Source organism: Syngnathoides biaculeatus, chromosome 17, assembly GCF_019802595.1.
Source record: "Syngnathoides biaculeatus isolate LvHL_M chromosome 17, ASM1980259v1, whole genome shotgun sequence".
Lineage (NCBI taxonomy): Eukaryota > Metazoa > Chordata > Actinopteri > Syngnathiformes > Syngnathidae > Syngnathoides > Syngnathoides biaculeatus.
Window position 1 is genome coordinate 5590428 of NC_084656.1, and position 22293 is coordinate 5612720.

A 22293-nucleotide genomic window follows, 5' to 3' on the forward strand; every position below is an offset into this window, starting at 1 on the left:
AAAAATAATACAAAAATACAGTACAAACAGTACTGGCGAGAGAGAAACGGATGTAAGAAAAAGCTGTGATATTGCGGGAGTGCAATGCAAGAACCATGACATAGCAGAGGATTACTGCATCTGTGTTCAGTGATAATAAATTGCAGGGGATTCATTGTTTCAAAAATTCAAAATCTATATATTAAAAAATGAAAAATACAAGTACACTTTAAAACACTGTGGAATGCAAGAAATATAATTTAAAGTGGAAATACTGTAAAAAGCATCACAAAAAAAAGGGTTTTCTACCTGGATTTAAAAACATTCACACTTGGGGCTGATGTCACCTCTGTTGGCAATTTATTCCATTGCCATTTGTTGAGATTGAGCACTTCCAATGGTTACAAAGTAGCTGCTTTCCTCCAGATTGGACCTGAATCATTTAAGGACTGTTCCATTTAGTCCAACCCACGTTACCAACCTGTTCAGCAGTATATTATGATCTACGAAATTAAAAGTCACACTGAGATCCAACAAGACAAAAACTGATACCTTTCCTGAGTTAGTATTCAACCTTATATCATTCAGCACTTTGATAAGAATAGATTCTGTACTATAATAAGTTCAGAAACCTGATTGAATTTTGTCAAAAAGTCAACTTAAATTTAAGAAATTGCTGAGTTCATTAAAAACAACTTTGACAACAATCTTGGCTCTGAAAGGGAGATTTGATATATGGCTTGCTAACATAGAATCATCCAGTGCTCTGTGTTTTAGATGAGGCTTAACAGCAGCTACTTTAAGAGCTTAAGGAAACTCACCAGACTGAAGTGAGCAATTGATTATTTTTGGCAAAACAGTTATCACTGACTTCACAACAGTTTTGGAAAAATCAGATAGTATTGAGTATTGAGACAGCTCATCGATGGTTTCAAATGCTGAACTCTTTTTGCTACAGTTTTTTGGTCAACTTTCAAATTCTGAGAAGGTAATAGAGTTTTTCCTGAGTGGCTTCAGATGTAGAATTATTATATCATTTTGCTGATTTGTGCTGACATTTGACCTCATGGATTGTATTTTTTCACCAAAATAACAGACAAACTCATTGCATTTACCAGCTGTTACGTGTTCTGGACCGATCTGATTTTAAAGGGGTTGTGAGCTTGTCAAGCACAGCAAACAGAGTGCGAATATTGTTGAAGTTCTTACTATGAAAACATCAGCAATACCTATTTTCCCTGTTCGACACTTGTTTCTAAACTTAAAATTTGCTAGAGTTGTCCCATTTAGAAAGCAATTACAGCTAATTAGCTATGTTAAATTTACTAACAAAAAAATCCAGATCATAGATTGTAATGTTGTCATTAATCATTGATTTGTTACCTGATATTAAAAAGAAATAGTCTTGCAAGCAATAACTGGAGACAATGGCTTGATAGATTCAAATTTTATCCTCACTAAGTTAGTAGTTCTACTTTTGTTGTGCCCTATCTCTTATCTTAACTTTCTGTATCTTGTAATTACAGAGATGAAAAATGCCAGATCTCCACAGGGGGACTCACGTGCTTTTTTTCTTGTTCTTTGCTGCAACGACCGTCTATGGCCACTCACTGGGGGTTGGGGCAGCCTGCAACGCAGGCCAGTCGGATTCCTTGGTAATCTGCAGGCGTTGTTGCATCCTCCCTTTTAGATGTCCCATATCTGTGGGCTTTGCTCCCAGTAAATTCTACGGAGAACTGGTGTAAGATCTGTTTGTGTTTCCACTGTCGACATCTGTCCTTGTAATTGAGCTAAGTGGCAATTCTGCTCACCATTTTGAGACATTGGTTAGTGGTTTGGTTCCCTGACATCGGTTATGTCTAGCATTGCGCTATGTCTAACGTTAATTTGGATTGTCTGGTACATGTTTGCTAAATGACTCAGCAAGGGTTTTCTGAATGTGTTGAATGTTATTGAAAATGAATAAATCCTCCAGTGAATATAAGATAAAAACAGCCCCGTCCACTTTCCACTCTTTTCACATTACTGTACTCCGAAACTGCGTATGGGAAGCCAGCACGGACATACTTGGAGTGGCCTGTGTCTTTTCCTGTTGGCCAACAAAAAAACTGCACATGAGTTTCATTAAGATCCATAGCGGCCATTCACCTACTTGTTTAGATGCTAAACTCTTGAGAAGGGTGCTCGTAGTCAGCCCACTAGTTTGAATATGAGTTTGTTTTGCTTTCCAGAGTTACATGACTGAATCAAGTCCGCTGAGTCAATGACTGAGGACTTTGCTGGATTTCCTCCTTTCGTTCTTCCTCCTCTACCATCTATGTCTGTTTTCTTTTCTAAACAGTAAGAATAATTGACAATGTAAAACTGAACACCGTTAAAGCAATCTTAATATTCACAATTATTTTGAAGATAATATGAATCACCCACTCCTACTACTGCCTCATATGATAGCAACTCCCTTTTTCTTAACTATCACCTTTTCAGATTACATCACCATACAACACACAAAACAGCCCGGGCAGTTTTGATAGTTGTCTATTGGATTTTAACAGAATATAAGATGTGTAAAAGTCTAACTCAATTTCAACTTGCTCTCCTTCACATCTTTCTCATTTCAGTGTTTCCACTTGTATGCTCCATCACTACAATCCGTTAATACGATCAATTCTTAACTTGAACAAAACATCAAAAGATGAAATTGTCATTTCCTTTCAACTTGGAGTCAATTATCCCTCCCACATCTGGTTTTAAGTCTTTACGCAAACCATGTTGTCCTAGGCTCTAATCTCCTTTTATTTTGAAGCTGGCTATATAGATGTGATAATGCTTCCCAAATTCCTGCTGCCAACCTAAACCGATCAACATCGATATTAGCTGAAGGTTCATCACATATACAGTAGATCGAATGAGGGTGAGTGATGTGATGCCTTCCATAATGACCTTCACTCTTCACTCCATCTAAGACCCTGGACTGATCCTCTTCTCAAAGGATAATTGCCTTTGGTGTGGCTGGGCCAACAGGAGTCACCCACAAATGCCATTGATTACAAAGTGGGGTAAAATCTGGATTTCAAATGATTAACAACTTGTAACAGGACGTTATTTAATTATCATAACTGTAATCCAGTACAGTTACTAACAAAAGAAATCAGATTACAGGTACATTAATTAAAATGTGTATTATTTTGCAATGTTACATTCATAAGGTGGGGAGAGAAAAGATGGTTGTTGATTTGTGTACTGGCCTACTTTCAGACTGGCAGCCTGAGTAACCTTGTCAGGACTTTAGCAGAGAAAGAAGTGGGTAAATGATGACAACATACAGTAGGAAAATGGACCACAGCCACCTCTGCCACCTGCTGAATTGCGGTGATCCCTTCCAAAAAGCAGCGTGTTTAAAACCAAGGGAATGGACAGTGAGCCATGGATCATATTCACTAGAGGACTTATTCATTTTGGAAAACATTTACAAAGAAAACTGAACTGTCAGAATCACACTCACGTATAGTGAGTTAGCCCAGGAGCCTGTAGCTAAGTTCTAAGTTGATATTTCACTGTCACCTTAGAAATCACTCTCTACTTTACTATTTTATAACCATATTACCCATGCTAAACCTGTCATCATGAAACCTGTCCATGGTGACACTACATATCAACATCATGTATCATAATTACATGTGTGGTTGTGTACACCTTAATTTGTGCATGATTTTCTACATGAGTTTACTCATGAGCCAAAAAAAAAAGAAAATCATGAGAAAGAATGAATCTTTGGGTCATTGTGAAAGGTAACACAAACATTGCTAGTATAACCAATTTCCCCCAAGGGATGCCTCTATCTATCTATCTATCTATCTATCTATCTATCTATCTATCTATCTATCTATCTATCTATCTATCTATCTATCTATCTATCTATCTATCTATCTATCTATCTATCTATCTATCTATCTATCTATCTATCTATCTATCTATCTATCTATCTATCTATCTATCTATCTATCTATCTATCTATCTATCTATCTATCTATCTATCTATCTATCTATCTATCTATCTATCTATCTAAAGTTAGCTGCAAAAGGTTCCACTTCAACCTTGTGAGCATAAGCAGTATGAAAGAAAGAAAGAAAGAAAGAAAGAAAGAAAGAAGAAAGAAAGAAAGAAAGAAAGAAAGATCACCAATACATTTTTCCCCCTATTTTTCTAATACAGTCAGCGCGATCCACTCGTGTCGTCATCTTTTGTCTGATGCGCCCATTACGTGTTGTCTCACAGCTGTCTTTATTGGCTGTCACATATTTACAATTCTATTTCAAAAGACATGAACAAACTGTATAAATACTACTAAAAAATAAATTGCTTTTGGATTCAGATATACTGTGCAAGAGGGCAACAAGGACTAAATGTCTTTCTAGGAGCTGATCAATAATGTGACATATTCCATCAGCGAATCATGACATCAAAACCGATCAGCCGAACAGCAAAAAGAGTCCCAATTATTGGTCGATCCGATCAGGCCGATAAAATTGGTGTAAAGCCTAGAATATACACACAGCTGCTACTTTCAATTTTAGACAACCCAAAAATCAACAGCACATGGATTGGGCCCTACAGAAACTATTTGCTTTATTTACCTAACTGGCTCAGTGAAAAAGTTGTTTGCTGAGCAGATTTATTGATTACGTGTGTGCGCGCGCGTGTGTGTGTGGGGGGGGGGTTCTCATTTGATTGGCTCACAAAGGGTTATTGTTTTGTCATGACTGCCTTGTGCCGTCTGATTGGTGAATTGGAGCCATAAGACACCCTATGCAGAAGTTGAAGATGTATAAAAATACATTGTGGATGCACTAATGCAGAAATAAAAGTAGCGAGTGTTGTTGATCATTGTAATGAAGTAAAATCATTAATTCCTCTTCACATAACCACTCAAATAAAAGCAAAAAGTACAATTCATCACGCATTTTATTTGAATAAATGTCACAAAGTAACTGTACCGTGTTACTACCCACCTCTGATCATGATGAGGGCATTTTTTCCAGTGACTTCCACATTTTTGCATGTAGGGTAAATAATAGATGCATGTATGGCTGGGGTGGGGTGGTAGTGTGTTAGCTATGTAGCTACACTAGGCAAATAGATCGATACATTAGTAGTATTTGAGAGGAATTTTAACAGATGTAAACCTAATTTAAGCAGAAAGAAAAAGGGACAGAAGACTAAGGTGTTGTCTGTTGGTCCTTGGTAAGCACAGGTAGGAGTCAATTATATTATCAGTGCAAGAGTGAAGGAGTTGTACACAGTGTTCTACAGGAGACAATGTGAACAATTTTGCATAAGGAGTTTTTTTTTAACTTATTATGCATCTCTTCTTCCTTACCTTAGCACTCACTATCGCGTGCATTTGGCATGTGTGATATTAGAAGAGTAACAGACTAGACTATTGGAACAATGAACATTTCAAATTATCATTTGCATTCAAAGCACACAATCTTCAGTCTCTTAATTAGATGATGATTAGGATGGAAAATATCCAACAAACTCAATTTATCCATTAAACCTGTCTGAGGTCAGGGCAACTCTCCTCAATCAATCTTCATTTACTGACATACACTTACTGATAAGAAAGCATTAACACCATTTTCACAATGTCATGCTCATTTTCTACCTCACCATTTCAGACTGTCATTTCATGATCTTATATATCAAAACCCCAACAATTCATGCCAGAAAAAGACAAACCCAAGGTTAAGAAAAGCAACGGCCGTAGTAAATAATATGCCAGATATAAAAAATGAGTGTGGCCTGGGTACATCTAAAGAATGAGCAATGTGTTCCATCAGTCTATGAAAACCTCAAGCACTCCACAGAGTACTACAACAATTCATTTTTTTGCATGCAGAAAACAATAAAGGACAAGCTGACGACTTAAACAGCTTCTACTGTAAATTTAAAACTGACATTTTACCACCCCAGACCCACCTCATCTCGCACACCGTCTCATCCAACATCTGCCACTGGATTTAGAGCTACCCGGCTGCCAGGACAAAGCAGGGGAAGCTGGGGGACACCACATCCACGACATCATCCTGAGACACAGCTGGCCCTCACACTCTCCATTTGCTCTGTGTCAACTGTAGAGATATTCAAGTTCCTGGGAATTACCGTAATTTCTCAAAAATAATGCGCAAATTTTCCCAAAATATTTTCAAAAAGTTAATGGAGTGCATTATATTTAGAAATGGGTGAAAAATAAAAAATACAATCACATTGTGTAGTTGTACACAGATACATAGAGTGGTTAAAAAAAATGTGTACATACATGTTTCGATATGATATTTATTACGGTAATGTGCGCCCCCAACCTGAACTCTATGACCTCCTCGGGGAGCTTGCATTTTACGATCGTTAGTGTAGCATGTTTGTTGCTACTGGACCAAAGATCAGAAACGACTGCCCGTGAGTTTGTTTTAACTTAAACCAAGACAAAAAATGTTGACTACAATGGCGAGTTGTGCAGCTGCTTTTAAAAGAAATGTCATCACTCGTGCCGATGATGCCGCCAACCTGGTAGTAGCGCCGCAGTCCGAGACAACTATACCTCGCCTCAATGGCTTCGGGTGGGTATAAAAATAACGTGAGCTCAAACTACGTAATACGAACGTCATGAGCACATTAAAAAAAAAAAACAAAAAAACGGGAGAGCGTACACAATTGAAGTGGTCGCTTTTTTTTAAATGTCACCATTACACTCATTTCTACGTAGTTTGCGCTCACGTTGTTTTGATAGCCACCTGATGCCATAGGAAAGCTATGGCATTAGGTGGGCGAGAGGCTGTGCTGCGGAACCAAAAGTCCTGGGATTAAAAAAAAACATTTCCCCACAAACGCCATGGATAGCACAGAGGATGACATGCTGTGAGAGCAAAATAGGATCACTGTTCATGAATTCAGGAGGCACCAGAAATGGACCAAGTCACCAAAGGTAGCTACGATGGGTATTTTTTAGATTGGAGATGAGCCAGATGTTGCTTTTGAAGTCTTGGCCAAGGATGTGTAATGTAGAGGATAAACTGCACTACGCACAAACATTTTACGCACAAATATTTTATGCAAAAATGTTTAAGTCAAACAGTGTTAAATATTTATTTTAAACTATATTATGTGTTATCAACAGTATTAATATGTTATGCCATCATTGAGCATTTATGTTAGTTGGTTGAGGGATTCTCTTCTGACAATTACAGGGACCAGGACAAGCGTGTCCTGTGGCCTGTCCTGAGATGATATTATGGCTACATCAGCACGTGCACAATGATTATTATTAATGATTGTTGTACAGAGAGTTTTTTGAAAAACAATTCAAGTAAAAATCTAACAAAATATAAATACAGATGAGTGCCAATATTTTGAGATATGGCAAGCAGCAAAAATGGGGGTGTGCATTGTACATTGGTTGAAGGGTTCTCCTGATTTTTTAGGTCAACTTTGGGGGTGCACATTATACTTCAGGACGTAGGAAATTACGGTACATACTCTCAAGACGTGAAGTCGGAGACCAACATCAACTCCATCCTCAAAAAGACCCAGCAGAGTATATACGTCCTGTGGCTTCTGAGAAACCACGGGCTACACCAGGAGCTGTTGAGGCAGTTGTATATAGCAATTATAGAATCATGTTTCTTAGAGTCAGAAAGAGGACTGAAAAAAATAAAAGTTTTCTGTCTGTCTCTTTCCTTATTAATATTTCATTAAATTGACAAAAGACGAAATTGTTTCCTGATTTAATTCCAAACCAAAGTTGGTGTCAAAAGTGGGATCTCAGGGTTGACTGTAAGAGCATGATTAGAGACAGACCAGGAGAAGACCAAAATAAGTAACTGTCTTGCCTCTGACCAAGGCATTTTGATGGGGGGACTGGCCAGCCCCAAGGCAAATGACTATCGCTGCGAGATCTACAGCAATGACTTATACAAAGGTTCTTGGTATGTTGAACTCTTCAGCTCTCCTTTCACTGGAACTAAGGAAACAATATTTGAAAAATTCCATGCTCCCGACTTTGACTTTCTAACATGGCTGTGCACTGGTGCACAAAGCAATGTCCATATGACATGGATGAGTGAGTGTCTTGGTGTGGATAAACTTGACCTCAACCTGATATTAGACCTTTGGGGGGCATTAGAGTGGAGACTGACAGCCAGGCGTTCTCGTCCAACATCAATGTGTGACCTCACAAATGCCCTTCTGGAAGAATGGCAAAACAATTTCAATAAACACATTCCCATACGCTATGGAGAGCCTTCCCAGAAGAGTTGAAGCTGTTATAGCTGCAAAGGGAGGACTAATGTCATATTGAACCCTTATAAGGATTGGGAATGGGATGCCACTTAAATTCTTACTGTATGTGAGCCAAGGGAGGTGAGTCAATATTTTTGGCAGTATAGTGTACATACGGTACACACTAAATAGATGAAGAGCTCTAAAAGGAGATTAAAAACTCATTTTAAAAAAAAAGTATTTGACATGCAGAAAATTGTGTACAGACTTATTTTGTGCTGAACTTGTTCAATCTAAGCCAAATAATTGTTTTCATGGGATAAAGCTTGTAAACTTTGAAGATCTGGGCAAATGTAAATTTTTCTCAGAATTGTCAATATGGACTTTTAGTATTTTGGAAACGAGCTCTTCAAATGTACATATCACTATCATGAACCTTGACTTTTTTTTCTTTTTTTTTTGTATCTTGCAGTGTCCAATGGGATTCGCAACCACAGACCACATGTCATCACATCAGCCCAAATCTGACATATTGTGCGTGTACTACTCACATACTTGAATGTCTGCACAGTCAGCTTGTATGGATGCAGTATGTCTGCGTAAACGGTCAGTGTAGCCCAGCTGAATTGATATGAACCTAAGGTTGTGTCTTGACTGTAATTATTTTCAGAAGCCAGTCTGCTAACCGACAGATATAAAATCTGTTATTCTAAATGACAACATATACAGAAGAGTTGCTTTATATATTGCCACAAAGCTTCATCTTTTTTTCTTCACTTTGTCTACTCCCTGTACAGCTATCAAAACCTCAAACCAGCATTCAATCTTGTCAGCCCTCAGTGGTGATTAAACGCCTAAGAGACTAAAATAGTTTTTCTCTGCCTACCCAGATTGAGCAAAACCCCTTTATGCGTTTGAGGAAAGAAAGTGGATGTCTATGAGTATCTAAACACAATCCCACAGTGAAAGCACTCTGTTCACTGAAGAGTTGTATCAGCCAGCATCACTTAGGAAAGAACATGGAAATCAGGACAGTGACTAGAAAGTCACAGCCAGGACAAAACATGCCATTAATTACACATGTCCTAAATGCATATTGTGTAATAGTTTATTTTATGCTATGGTACTTGAGGGACTGTGGCTATCAGATACAGATTCAGTGCGCGTTTTAACATATTGTATTTAGCTAATATTTTATAGGGAAAAATATATTACCATGTCAGAATTTGATAGTTGACCAAAAAACTGAAGAGAAAACACTTCAGTAGCTGAAACCATTAACAAGCTGTCTTGACTCAATACCATCTGACTTTTTCAAAGCTAGTGCAAAATCCGTGCTAGCTGATTTGCGACAAATAATCAATTCCTCATATTAGTCTGGAAAGTTTCCTGAAACTCTTAAAGTAGCTACCATTAAGCCTCTTATAAAAAAAAAAAAATCTAATTTGGATTTTTGTTTTTCTCCACTTGCATTCTGCTTTCTTACACTCTGATTTAGAGCTCTTGATCTTCATTGTGCTCCTCCATGGTGTTCTAGGTCGCCTCAGGATGGTCTTAGTTTTAATACGAGTGACAGCATTCATAGCATTTGTGATTTTCGAGGTGAAATTGCCCAAAATTTCATCAACTGTCTCGGCATTAACAGCAATCTCTATAAACTTAGTGGCATTACTCTCATTTATTTTAGGACAATATATTTTCCTCCCAATAAACTATCATGACAAGCAATAATATCATTGTTATTTTTTATGCCTCTGAAATCATGAAAAAAAAGGCCCAACTTTGAGCTGCAGGACTATGTGGTTGGTCTTTCGAAGGCACAAGAGACGAGCCCTAGAGCTGTCAATCAAATTTACGGTATTCAACTGCTGTCTGAATAACGTGTCAATAAGGTTATGCTTAATAAACACGCAACAACTCAGAGAAAAGAGCTGATGTTTTACACAATGTCATCACAGTGGAATGAGCTGTTAGCTAACTAGCTTGTTAGCTTGCAGGATAGAAAATATAATTTGGACTTAACTTGCTTTTAAATGTATCTTTTGTGTTACCTGCTGCACCTAAAGCAAGGCTGTGAAGTACTGAATGGAGCCAAAACTAGTCCAATGGTGTTCCCAGGACCCACTAGCAGCTAATGAGTTAGCCCTCAAACTCGCATAACCACAACAATTCATCAAACAACTATTGTGTTCATTTTGTTTATCGAACAATGAGTCAATATAGTAATTATGGTGACAGGCCTACTTCACAGTCAACAAAAAAAAAAGATGTTCAATAAACTTCTTAATTATTTAAATTTGCACAGTTGTAATCCAAAGGAATGTAATCCACATGCAAGTGATGTGATGACACTCAGTAGCAACCTTACAGAGACATAGTAGCAAGAAAACCTCAATTGTAAACAAAAAAAAGCAAGTATTTCATATCAAATACAAATGGCTGCATTTACACTAATTGGGAAGTTAAATAATCGACGAAGTGACAGTGTCCACGACAATCCGGGCTTCATGGTGCTCTGTCTGCTGTTCCGCTAAGAAAAAAAAAAAAAACTCCAAACCTATCTGTGTGGGCCGATACCAGATGGCCACTCCCCAATAACAGTCCACAGACAGCGGTTGGGGACCACTGATGTCAACTAAATTTATAATAGTAGTGCAACCAACTCAAAAAAACAAGGAAGTTGAGCATGAGCAAAAATAAACAACTGTGGTGCTGACAGAAGATGTTAAAACAATCCTGGGCATTCTCCAAATATAAATACTTGCCATAGCCAAAACAACCATTTGGCATGTCCTGAAAAAAATAATAAACCACTGGTTTACTTAATCAGACACAGGCAGTCAAATGGCTACATCAAGCAGAAGTTGATGAACGAAAACATTTTTGAGGGGTAAAGAAGCCCCAAAAATAACATCAGTTAATGTCAGCAGCAGCGGAGGCCCTGTAGATCAGTAGTTAGAGCACTGGTTTGGTAAACCAGGGGTTGTGGGTTCATATCCCACTGGGGCCTCCACACCATGAGAAGGGTTGCGTCAGGAAGGGCAGCCGGCATAAAAATTGTGTCAAACATATATGTGCGTTCCTCTGAGATGACACGCTGTGGCGACCCGAAAGGGACAAGCCGAAAGAAACTTACTTAATGTCAACAGCAACAATGTCTAGAGGAAGAGTGAAGCTCATGCAAAACGTCATGAGCTTGAAGTAAATAAAGAGGCTTACACCAGAAGACGCAAACCAATCTTTAGCAAGGAGAATACAAATGCAAGTCTAGAATTTACCAAAAATTACACTAACAATAGTTACAATAATAATAATTGTGGCACATCCTTTACCAGAGTGATGGAAATGGTAAAGGTTGAGAGGGGTGTGGGGGAATCTGCTCATAATTCCAAAACATCAACTCATCTGTGAAACTCAGTGTCTGTAATGTCATGGCTTGGGCTTGCATGCCTTGTTCTAGGACAGGCTCATTGATATTCATTTATGAATAACGTGAGAGCAGTACCAAATGAAAAAGCAAGATAAAACCTGCCAATTTAAAGAAAGATGTCACCAAGCAGACTGAAAAGGCCTTCATCGTGCAGCGAAATAATGACTCAAAGCACAATGCCAAAATAAGAATTAAGTTCATCATGGGAAATAAGTGTCAAAAGAAGAATCCTGGCCTTAACCCAATATAATCAAATCTTTTAGGGGTGAGTGTATACTGTGTTATTATGGCTACGTATACCTTTAGTCATCACCACAAAAACAAGAATCTCTGAGTGCAATCAAGATAAAATTCCACGATCTCATGCTAAATAAGTAATAGCAATAATTATAGTCTGTATTGACTAATTTATTGTGAATTTCCTAACCAATTTAGTTTGTTTGCCTTGTTTTAACTTTCGTTGTATTGTTTCTTCAATATCACTTCACCAAATAGTCTCACAAACACCACATGATGTGTCAAATCAGCGTATACAGCATGTCAATGTGATGACAAGCACAATATTATCACTTATGAAGAACACTAAGAGGTGGTTCTCTTTACAGTTGTTAATTTTGACAGCGCAACTAAGAAATATTCTGGTCAGAACTATTAAATCAGCTTGACAAACAACTGTCCCCGTCCATTTATTTACAAATGTCCATTATCTCCCTCTTGTTTAGTTGTAGAAGAGTTTTACTGATATAGTCCTTGAGGTGGTGGCACGGTGGGGCACCTGGGTTGAGTGCTGGGCTCACAGTTCTGAGGACCATTGTTCGAATCTCGGGCCTGCCTCTGCAAAGTTTTCATGTTTTCCCCATGCCTTCATGGGTTTTCTCCAGGCATTCCAGTTTCCTCTCATATCCCAAAATGTGCGTTAATTGGAGATTCTAAATTGCTCTTAAGTGTGATTGTGAGTGTGACTGTTGTGTGTCTCTATGTGCCCTGTGAGTGGCTGACAACCAGTTCAGGATGTACCCTGCTTCCTGTTCAATGATAGCTGGGATAGGCTCCAGGACTCCCCTGACAGTCGTGAGGATAAGCGGCTCAGAAAATGTTATGGATGGATGGATAGTCCTTGAGGTTGTGAAAGATAAATTCCTGCATAAACAAAGAGGTGTTGCTGTTTCAACATACTGTAGAGTCTATGAATACTGAACTTGGGTCTTCAAATGCCTGAATAAATGGGTGATGACTGACAGCTGAGAGATATCTTACCCAGGAAAAAAAGGGATTTGGATCAATGTCAATGTAGGTAATACATACAATTATATTAGTAATAAAGTTCTATGGAAGTTCAGTCCAAGATGGGGAGACTGATTGTCCCAATGGAATAAATCCAGTGAGCACCTGATTCAAATGTGACATTTTCTCTGCCAAACAAGCCAGGAGCTAAAATCCACAAAGCTCCATTCAAGTCATCATAATCAGTTGCTATATTGTCTGTTAAAATAGAAGGATCTCTTTCGTGTATGTTATTTCAATATACAGTAGTATGTATTTACTATTGGGAGGCACGGTGGAGCAACTCATGTTGGCCTCACAATTCTGAGGACCAGGATTGCAATCCTGACCCCGGCTGTGTGGCATTTGTATGTTCCGCCCGTGCCTGCGTGGGATTTCTCCGTGCACTCCGGTTTCCTCCCACATCCCAAAAACATGCAACATTAACTGGAGACTCTAAATTGCCCCGATGTGTGATTGTGAGTACGACTGTTGTTTGTCTCTATGTCCCCTGTGATTGTCTGGCAACCAGTTCAGGGTGTACCCCGCCTCCTGCCCGATGATAGCTGGAAAAGGCTGCAGCACTCCCCCGACCATTGTGAGAATAAGCGGCTCAGAAAATGGGTGGATGTATTTATTATTGTGGTTGTAATTTTCAAAGGTGTACAACTCTTCTATAGAAATTGTAGGATATCCAACAAGACAGAAAGTAGTAATAATATACATAAATATATATAGTGGGTTTACATATATGAAATGTGTTTTTGCACAGTGTATGTAAACTTCTGGCTTCAACTGGACATAAATATTTCATTATTTGTTTTACTGTCTGAAATCAAATCAAACTCGACCTTTCCTGTTTCAGGTCAGTCAGGATCATGAATTTAGTTAAATGCCACAATAAGGATAATTTCTTATAGAATTGTATATTATCTTCTTTGAGGTTAAAACTTGACATCCACAAAAAGCACTGTCTTCAAAGAACACGGAGAAACCCAGATGATGAGGTTACTGGCTGCTGGCCTCGTGAGACAAAGAACTGCAGTGAGAAAACAACAATGGTTGGTTGTATGATGCACTTTACAGCAATAGAGCAAACCACAGTTGTGACTGTGATGTAAAATATGTATCAGTGAAGCAAATACTGTACTGAAATAAAGAGGAAGTCCCTGACAGTAGCGGGTAAAGTTAGCAACATGTAGGAGTTGAATGTTTAATGCTTATACATTTTACATAATCAGTGAGCAAACACAAAGACTGGGATTGGTGGAAAAAAGGACTTGAATAAAATTAATAGAAACATGCTTTCAACTTTTATTTTTTCCATTCCCAACTCTGAAATGTCTCAGACACTGCTGAGAGTTACATTAAACTTTTGAGAGACCTCTTTCACTCCAAATGAGAAAATTTACAGCTGCAGCAATAAACTGTCTTGCATTCACTGATTAGAAATCATTTTAAAAATGTTAAGAAAATGGTATAAAATAACATACACGACCAATTCTGTGATTACTAGGCAGTATAAAATCAGCTTTATCACAGGTCCGCAGGCACAGAAACCATTACTCGGTCATTGAAATGTAAGAAGCACCTCTCATAATTATCTCACCCAATTCTCACCATTATTACAAACTATAACCACAATATGAAACATATTAAGGTACCGAGTCTCATAAATTGTTAATCAAAACTGTGTATTATATTTGTGAAGCACAATATCTGTCGCTCTGCTTGCACTGGCTCTTAGACACTGTGCATGTGTACCTACAAAAAAAATTCATATGAAATACTGTATGAAAAAGCTTCGCAAGTGACAGACAGAAAAAACATATGCTAAATTATATTCACTTTGATCCACTTTACTGTGGAAATATACAGTAAATCATTTTAAATAATCTCATATCTTATGCCGCAGATATTTTTTGATTAATAACCTAGTGTAATATTGACCAAACAGTTTTCACTTGCGCCACAGTGGATCGACTGATTGTAGCATTGGCCTCACAGTTCTGAGGTCCGGGATTGAAATCCCTGTCTGTATGGAGTTTGCATGTTCTCCCCGTGCCTGCGTGGGTTTTCTACGGGCACTCCGGTTTCCCTCCACATTCCAAAAACATGCATTAATTGGAGACTGTAAATTGCTCCTAGGTATGATTGTGAGTGCGACTGTTTTTCGTCTCTATGTGCCCTGTGATTGGCTGGTAACCAGTTGAGGGTTTACCATGCCTCCTGCCCGAAAATTGGTGGGATAGGCTCCAGCACCCCTGTGACTCTTGTGAGGATAAGCGGCTCAGAAAATTGATGGATGAACAGTTTTCACTGAAATAAAGGTATTGGAGACTTTTTGTCACGACCCATCTAGATGGAGGAGGACCCAAATGCAAGACTCCGGAGACGCAGACGAAGTTTGGGAAAAGTGTTTATTGGTTCCAAGGTCGGGGATCAGGCAGACAGTCAAGTGCAGCAGAGTTAGTCAGGACGTCGGGCATAGAGAATAGGTCCGCGGGCAGGCAGGGGTCAGTACATGTGAGATCGATCAGAGATAGCAGGAGTGTCAAAGGCGTCAGGCTTACGGGGTTCGTCGGAGAACAGACGGAGGTCGGTACACAAGGGTTTACGATCAGAGATACGGGAGTGCAGGAACGGGGCATGAGTTTCGATGATCTGGCGAAGACCAGTCGTCCCCTGGGTCCTATAAATACCGCAGTTAGTCAGCCAGGTGTGTGCCTCCTAATCAGCGGTGGTGTGCTGGGACCCACTGAGGTCATCATTGAAAACTATAAAACAATGATTTGACTTCATTGCCTGTTTTCAACATTTCGAAAGTTAAATTTATTCTCTGCGCCATGTCTAGAAAGAACAAATCCAGCCTGTAGTATTGACACAAGGTGCTAAGAACAGAGAAGGGAAAAAAATGTTTTTTGGGTTGTTTTATTCATTTTTTATTTATTTTTTAAAAGGCTTGTGGTGTATTTGGATCATCCAAAATACGAGTGTAATTGTGTCATACAAAAATGAAACATGGCAACATAGAGGGCCAGTGTGTAGCATGTCTGACTCATAGACGAGAGGTTCTGGGCTCAAATTTCGTTTCTCTCTCCTGTGTCACATTCGCACGTTCTCCCTGTGCTTGTGAGGAGTTACTTTCCCAGGTACTTTATTTTAGGTTCCTCCCACTTGGCAAAAACATTGGATCATAGGTTAATTGAAAGACTCTATGTTGCCAATATTGTAGATGTGAATGTGATTGGCTGGTGACCAGCCCACAGTGTATCCTGCTTCTTGCCCAAATTAAGATAGCATAGGCTCCAGTTTAACAGTAACTTAATGAGGACAAGCTCAATAGAAAATTCATGGAAAATCAAAGCAAACCAGCCTGGGTCTTTATAACACGCACAGAATCCATATCATGGTAGTATTCACCAAGAGTTTAAATGGATGTAAAACAGTGTAATCATGAAATCAATAACAGTGACAACTGGTTGTTGAAGAAGACAGTAAAATGACCATCCAAGAAAAGAAAAAAAGGCTGAGTATTCAGGACACCTAAAGCCAAGGTACTAACATTGGCTCCTTTTAAATCAATCAGTGCTGTACACAAATCACCCACAATCTTTCAGCACCTCATTTGCTAATGGGCTCTCTTCATGCTCATGGAGTAATAGACAAGTCGTCTAAGTGGTTTCATCTTATTTTCATGGACTTTATTTTCAATGATGGTGCAGTGGTGGTACACTTACCTGACCTACTACATGTATTTTGGTTTCAGTTCCCATTCCAGTGAAAGTGTGAATGCTGTTTGTATGTCCCCCAGTGATTGATTAGCAACCAATGTAATGGATGGATGGATGGATGGATGGATGGATGGATGGATGGATGGATGGATGGATGGATGGCATTAAGCCCACATCCCTCCACAGAAAAATCCTCGCAAGCATACACATACTAGTTGCATTGGGGAGGATCAACAGCCACCCAGACTAATTAATTACCTTCAACAAATTGGCCTTGCTGGGCCAATTTATGAACATTTTAAAACGGGAGAAATATGAGATTAGCTCATTTGGGCCCAGTTTACAAGCTAAATGTGCAGTTACAGGTGTTGCCCATGTGATTGAAAAAAAAGCAATTACCTTAACTGCTTCAGCATGGGAGACTTTGTCAAAGACTTTATCGTTGACCTTCATGATTTGGTCCCCGATCCGGAGACCCTCTTTCTCCGCCAGGCTCCCTGGTTCCACCAGAGAGACATAGATACCCACTCCGTGCTCCGACCCACCACGGATACTGAAACCCAGGCCCTCGTTGCTCTTGTGCCGCTTCATGGTGACATGCCGCAGCTCACCCGGAGGCTCGTGGATAAAGTTCCTGCCTAGTAGCGGAACTAGGGGAGCTGTCCCGTCGCTGCTGGTGCTGAAGCTATCCGGTGAGCCGCGCAACGCCACCTGGAACTCGGACGGGTTTTCTTGGGATGAGTGAGCGGGGGGAGTCGGGCTGGCGCTGGTGAAGTGGCCCGGCGGGGGCTCGGCGGTGCCGTTGCTGGCAACTAAATCCGATTTCAGGTAGAGGCCCTCCGAGGTGTATTGCTCGAAGAGGAGCTGGTCAGACCGGGGGATGACGAGCCGCAGCATGGGAAGAAGTTGCCGTTTGCTGGGTGCGTTGAGGATGACGTTGAGCGTCTGTACCAAGTCGTAGACATTGCGCTTGGAGTGGTAGACATTGAGGCAGTGGATGAACTGCTCCCTCTCGAAGTCATTTAGCAGCAGGTTGAGCGCGTTGTGAAGCTTTTTCACGTTGGCCGAGAGCGTCCGCGCACTCGAGGCCACCGAGTTGGCCGAGGAGCTGAGCGACATGCGCTCCAGGTCGGTGGTGCTCATCTCGGCCGTGGCGCCACACTGGCTGCACGTTAGAGCGCAGGCGTTATGTGCTCCTGCCTCGGGAGGATTAGACTGGCGCTCGGCATCGCGGGGGCAACGGGTACGTCAGTATAGCGCAGTCCGAAAAAGGGTTCGCGAAATTAGTTGCACTTCCCAGGAGAATGAGCGGACCTAACAATCTAGCCAAGCGACACCCTTGCGCAAAGTTCGCCCCCCAGTGTAGCAGCTTAGTGTCATTAGCCGCCGTCTTGTTTTCCACAGGTCAGCTGCCCAGCGAGTAGCCTCTTCTCTGGTGTCCGCCTCCACGCCGACAACACAGAAACCTATTAAGCATCGAACAAACTTGATAGGGGCAATGTGGCTTCTTTTTTCGATGTAAAAAAAAAAAGCAACCAAAAGTTCCCGCTTTTGTGGTATGCTCCTCTTGTAGTTCTATAATTTCAAACAATGTCAAGATGGTAATATCTCTGATGATTTTCCAAGCAAAAAAAAAAAAAAAAAAAGTGTGTGGGCTGGTGGTGGTATAATTATCGGTCCAAGCGAGCCGCAGCTCGCTGCCTCCGCTTCCCACGCGTTACTACAGCGACCGGCTGGAGAGTGTGTCGGTGTCAGTGCACGGAGAGCTGCCCGCACGCCCGCCTGCTTGCCTGCTCCTGAGTCTTGACTCTCCTCTCAGGAAGTGACGTCATTTATGGCCGCGTTGGATTATTTATAGCCAACAGCGCACGCATGACGGCAGCAGGTTAAACTAAAAAGGGCTTCTGGATTAGAAGAACCGGGTCTAATATTAGCTCCCGTCTGAGCCTCATAATTAGCGTTACGCAATGCACGTTGCCGTTATTTTCAACGTGTGTTGAATGCATTGACTGTATTTTTTATCTTTAGGAGAAAATAATAACTCACTTCTTGAGAACCATACAAACCTAGATTTCAAGCATCTGTGTTAATTGCTTGTTTAAATTCAGGACCAAAACAAAAAAGTCTGATGCTGGACCTTGGTGAAAGATTGCTTTGTTATTGCTTTTAGGCAGAGGTGGTAAACTCACACAATGCTTATATCCTACTTAACGTACAGACACGTGTAAACAAAATACTGTGGGGACGAAAACAGTTATGACATTTCATAGGGTATTTTACATTGACTTACTGGTAACAGTGTTGCCAGTAATTGACTGTAAATGCTTTTCTACTTTGAAATTACATGTTTAATGATCATTCTCTTTATTGTAGTTTATCTTTTTTTTTTTTTTTTTTTTTTGCATTTATCTGTTGTTATACGCACATTTTGTGATTAACCTGAAATATTTGAACACTGGGGAGCCATGAATAATCCATGATGGAAACATAAATGACTGTATACTGAGACCTTTGTGTAAATTCTTTACAGTTATTTGCTAAACATCATTTAGTAAAAGACCACGAAGTGTTCATCTGGTGCACTTGAACTAAATGGGATCTCTCTCTATCGCACACAAACCACAGTCAAGGTTTCATGAAAAGTCAAATCACACACATTTAACAAAGTATGGGTAACATAAACACACGTTACAGATGTTATATTAGCCATAATTGTTGGTGAAAATTCAGGATTAACATCTTTTACGGCAACAGTTCAACATTTTATGATACAATGCATGCTGGGAGGCACGCACTTTCCATCTCAGAATTCAATAATCAACTGTGTAACGTCAACCAAAACCCCACAATGCAGGGGAAACTGTAGTTAATTATTCTATAATCATTTAAAGGGGACATATATTGCCCCAAAAAAAAAACTTTTTATCGTATTTGTGATGAAATATTGCCTCTATGGCGCCTTAGTAAATTTATGGAATCAAAATTTAAGTTGTGGATCTTCTATAAATTCCAGAGATCTTTCTGCCAGGAGGACAGACATCAGTCCATTCAGATTTCTTAACCTTATTTACTGTCAGAGGGGGCTGGGCGCTCATATGACAATACCAAGGTGTTGTTTTTTTTTTTTTTTTTAAACTTAAACCGACACGTTTACACTAAGTCTTTGCTAGAGTTTGAGTTAGAGTAGACTGTGCTATTGAGGTCTTTATAACCAAAATTTAGGCCCTTTAAATCTTTTTACCATATGGTATGTGGTAAAAAACTGTAGAATTCATAAAATTTACACCTTGGTTGAGGTTGCACAGTGGCGCAACTCAATAGAGTGTCTTCCTCACAGTTCTGAGGAATGGGGTTCAAATCCCAGCCCCACATGTCTGGAGTTGGCATGTTCTCCCTGTGCCAGTGTGGGTTTTCTCTGGGTACTACAGTTTCCTCCCACATTCCAAAAACATACATTGATTGGTGACTAAATTGCCCCTATGGTTTTTTTTATTGCTTTTCCTTCCCTCATGGACATTGTTTTTCATACTACAGTATATTTTCTGATCCAGTATAATATCATAATTTGGATATGATCTAGGATCAAGAGAGAAAGTCAAATATCATATCCTCTCTGACTCATGATCAAGTTGATGTAATAGAAGAATGTTAAATAAACACACAAGCATGGACAAATGCACACACACACATATATACACTCATATATAGATGACGCAGCATTAGGACACATGTATAATAAAGAGCACTCAAAGCGTTAATTACACAAGTTACAGCCTATATCTGTGGCTTATGATACCACATGGTAGATAACTCGTGAAGTTATACGAGGCAGGGGTATAATTCTATTCATCAGGGACAGGTTTATGAAGACTACATGTGCTGTTGCACATACAGCATAACACATTATATTAACAATGCCTTTTAGATCTGTGTTATCTTTACAAACCATAGCTGAGTGCAGCAGTTTTCAGATTGATAACCCAGGCACCTGAACTCATCACCACTGTGATGCTTTAGGCAGAAGTGCGATATAAAATGTCCCAAGGAGCCAAAAGCTAACTCAATGTGTGAGCGGCAGATAAAAAAGAAAAAAAAAAGTCAACAAACTGGAGAAAATATTCAGAGTGAAAGCTGAACTATCTGAGGGGTATGGATTAGATGTTAATTGAAGACATTGAATTCAATGTCTGGGGTTCGTATTAAGTAATTGGGTCAAATCATGTGAGAATGTGTTATGTCAGTCCAGGAAGCAAAGGTCTTTAACTACTTACAATTTAGTCTCTGGTAAAATGTCTCACGGGTAATACTGTATTTACCACGTAACATAAAATCAATCAAAAAGTGACACAAAAAAATAATTGGCAAAACAGCACAAGTGCAGTGAAAATATATTTACCCCTTTTCTTTTATTTTTCATTGTTGCATATTTTTATCCCCACTTTAATGTTTAAGATAATCAAAACAAAGGGAACCCAAGTAAACACAAAATACACATTTTAATTTAATTTTATATTCTGAAAAAAAAAAAGAAGAAACTACCGGCACTTGTTTCCAAAATAAATTTCCCCCTAAAGCAAATACATATTTGAGCCACCCTGAGCAGCAACAACTGAAATCAAGCATTGCATATAATTAGCAATGAGTTTTTTTCCACATCTCTGTGGAGATATTTGGGCCTCTTCTTTGTGGAATTAGTATGATTAAAGCCCAAGTGTCATCCCTATAAACATTCTAAAATAGATATTGTAATGAAAAATACATATAACATTATTCACTTCAATGTCTATACGAAAAAATAAATGTGAGCGGAGAGCGTGTCATCCATGCGCAAAGTTGCATAAGTGTCATTCTACGATATCCAAGTGGTCGCCATATTGGCTGTATCTTCCGTCCGTGACGTCTCCCGGACATTTGCCAATAAAAATACGCGGTGCACCCTAACTATGGGAGATGAACACGCCCCTTCTGACATGGAAGCTCTTTTCGAAAAGGAGAACACCACACAACCAAGTGAAGTTACCGGGGCAATAATACACTATTGTTTCGAGCCCTCGGGTCACTATTACACTATTGTTTTGAGTCATATTCAGATGATATGCGATCACGGCCAAACCGCATCCCCGTCCGATTCACTTCCGCGGCGGAGATAAGCCATGGGGGCTCATCGCAGCCGGCCGGTGTGGCTTATGACGGAGGCGAGCCGTGTTGCTTTAGGGGGTTCTTCATAGACGCCGCAGTACGCGATGAACCCCGTCGAGCCGGGGCGCTTTACTGTGCGCACGCGGCTGAGTGAGGCATTCTTGACTGGGTTCTTCAGAGCTGCCGCCATCCGCAAAGCATGACGCTGAACCTTCGCAGAAGCTGTGACTTCCGAATGCGGCGCCTCAGCCGGTGTGGCTCATTTTCGGCGCCGTGGTGGCATATAATGGAGCCGAGCCGTGCTATTTTAAGGGGTTGTTCATAGACGCCACAGTACGCGATGAACAACACCTTCGAGCCAGGGCGCTTTACTGCGCACGCGCGGGTGAGTGAGGCATTCTCGGCTAGGTTCTTCAGAGCCGCCACTGTCCGCGAGCCCGAAGTGCAGCCTTCGCTGGGGAAGCGACGCAGCA

The 22293-nt window shown here is 40.0% G+C and overlaps 1 protein-coding gene across 1 annotated transcript in view; it reads right to left on the reverse strand.

Annotated features, from left to right (window-relative positions):
• The window catches only part of whrna (whirlin a), a 182720-nt gene extending 164276 nt beyond the window's left edge, over nucleotides 1-18444 (reverse strand). Inside the window, exon 1 of the mRNA XM_061800985.1 lies at nucleotides 17081-18444. Coding sequence (XP_061656969.1) covers nucleotides 17081-17824 — 744 coding nt within the window. The 5' untranslated portion in view covers nucleotides 17825-18444. The remainder of the gene's footprint in view (nucleotides 1-17080) is intronic.
• Between the last annotated feature and the right edge of the window lie 3849 nt (nucleotides 18445-22293).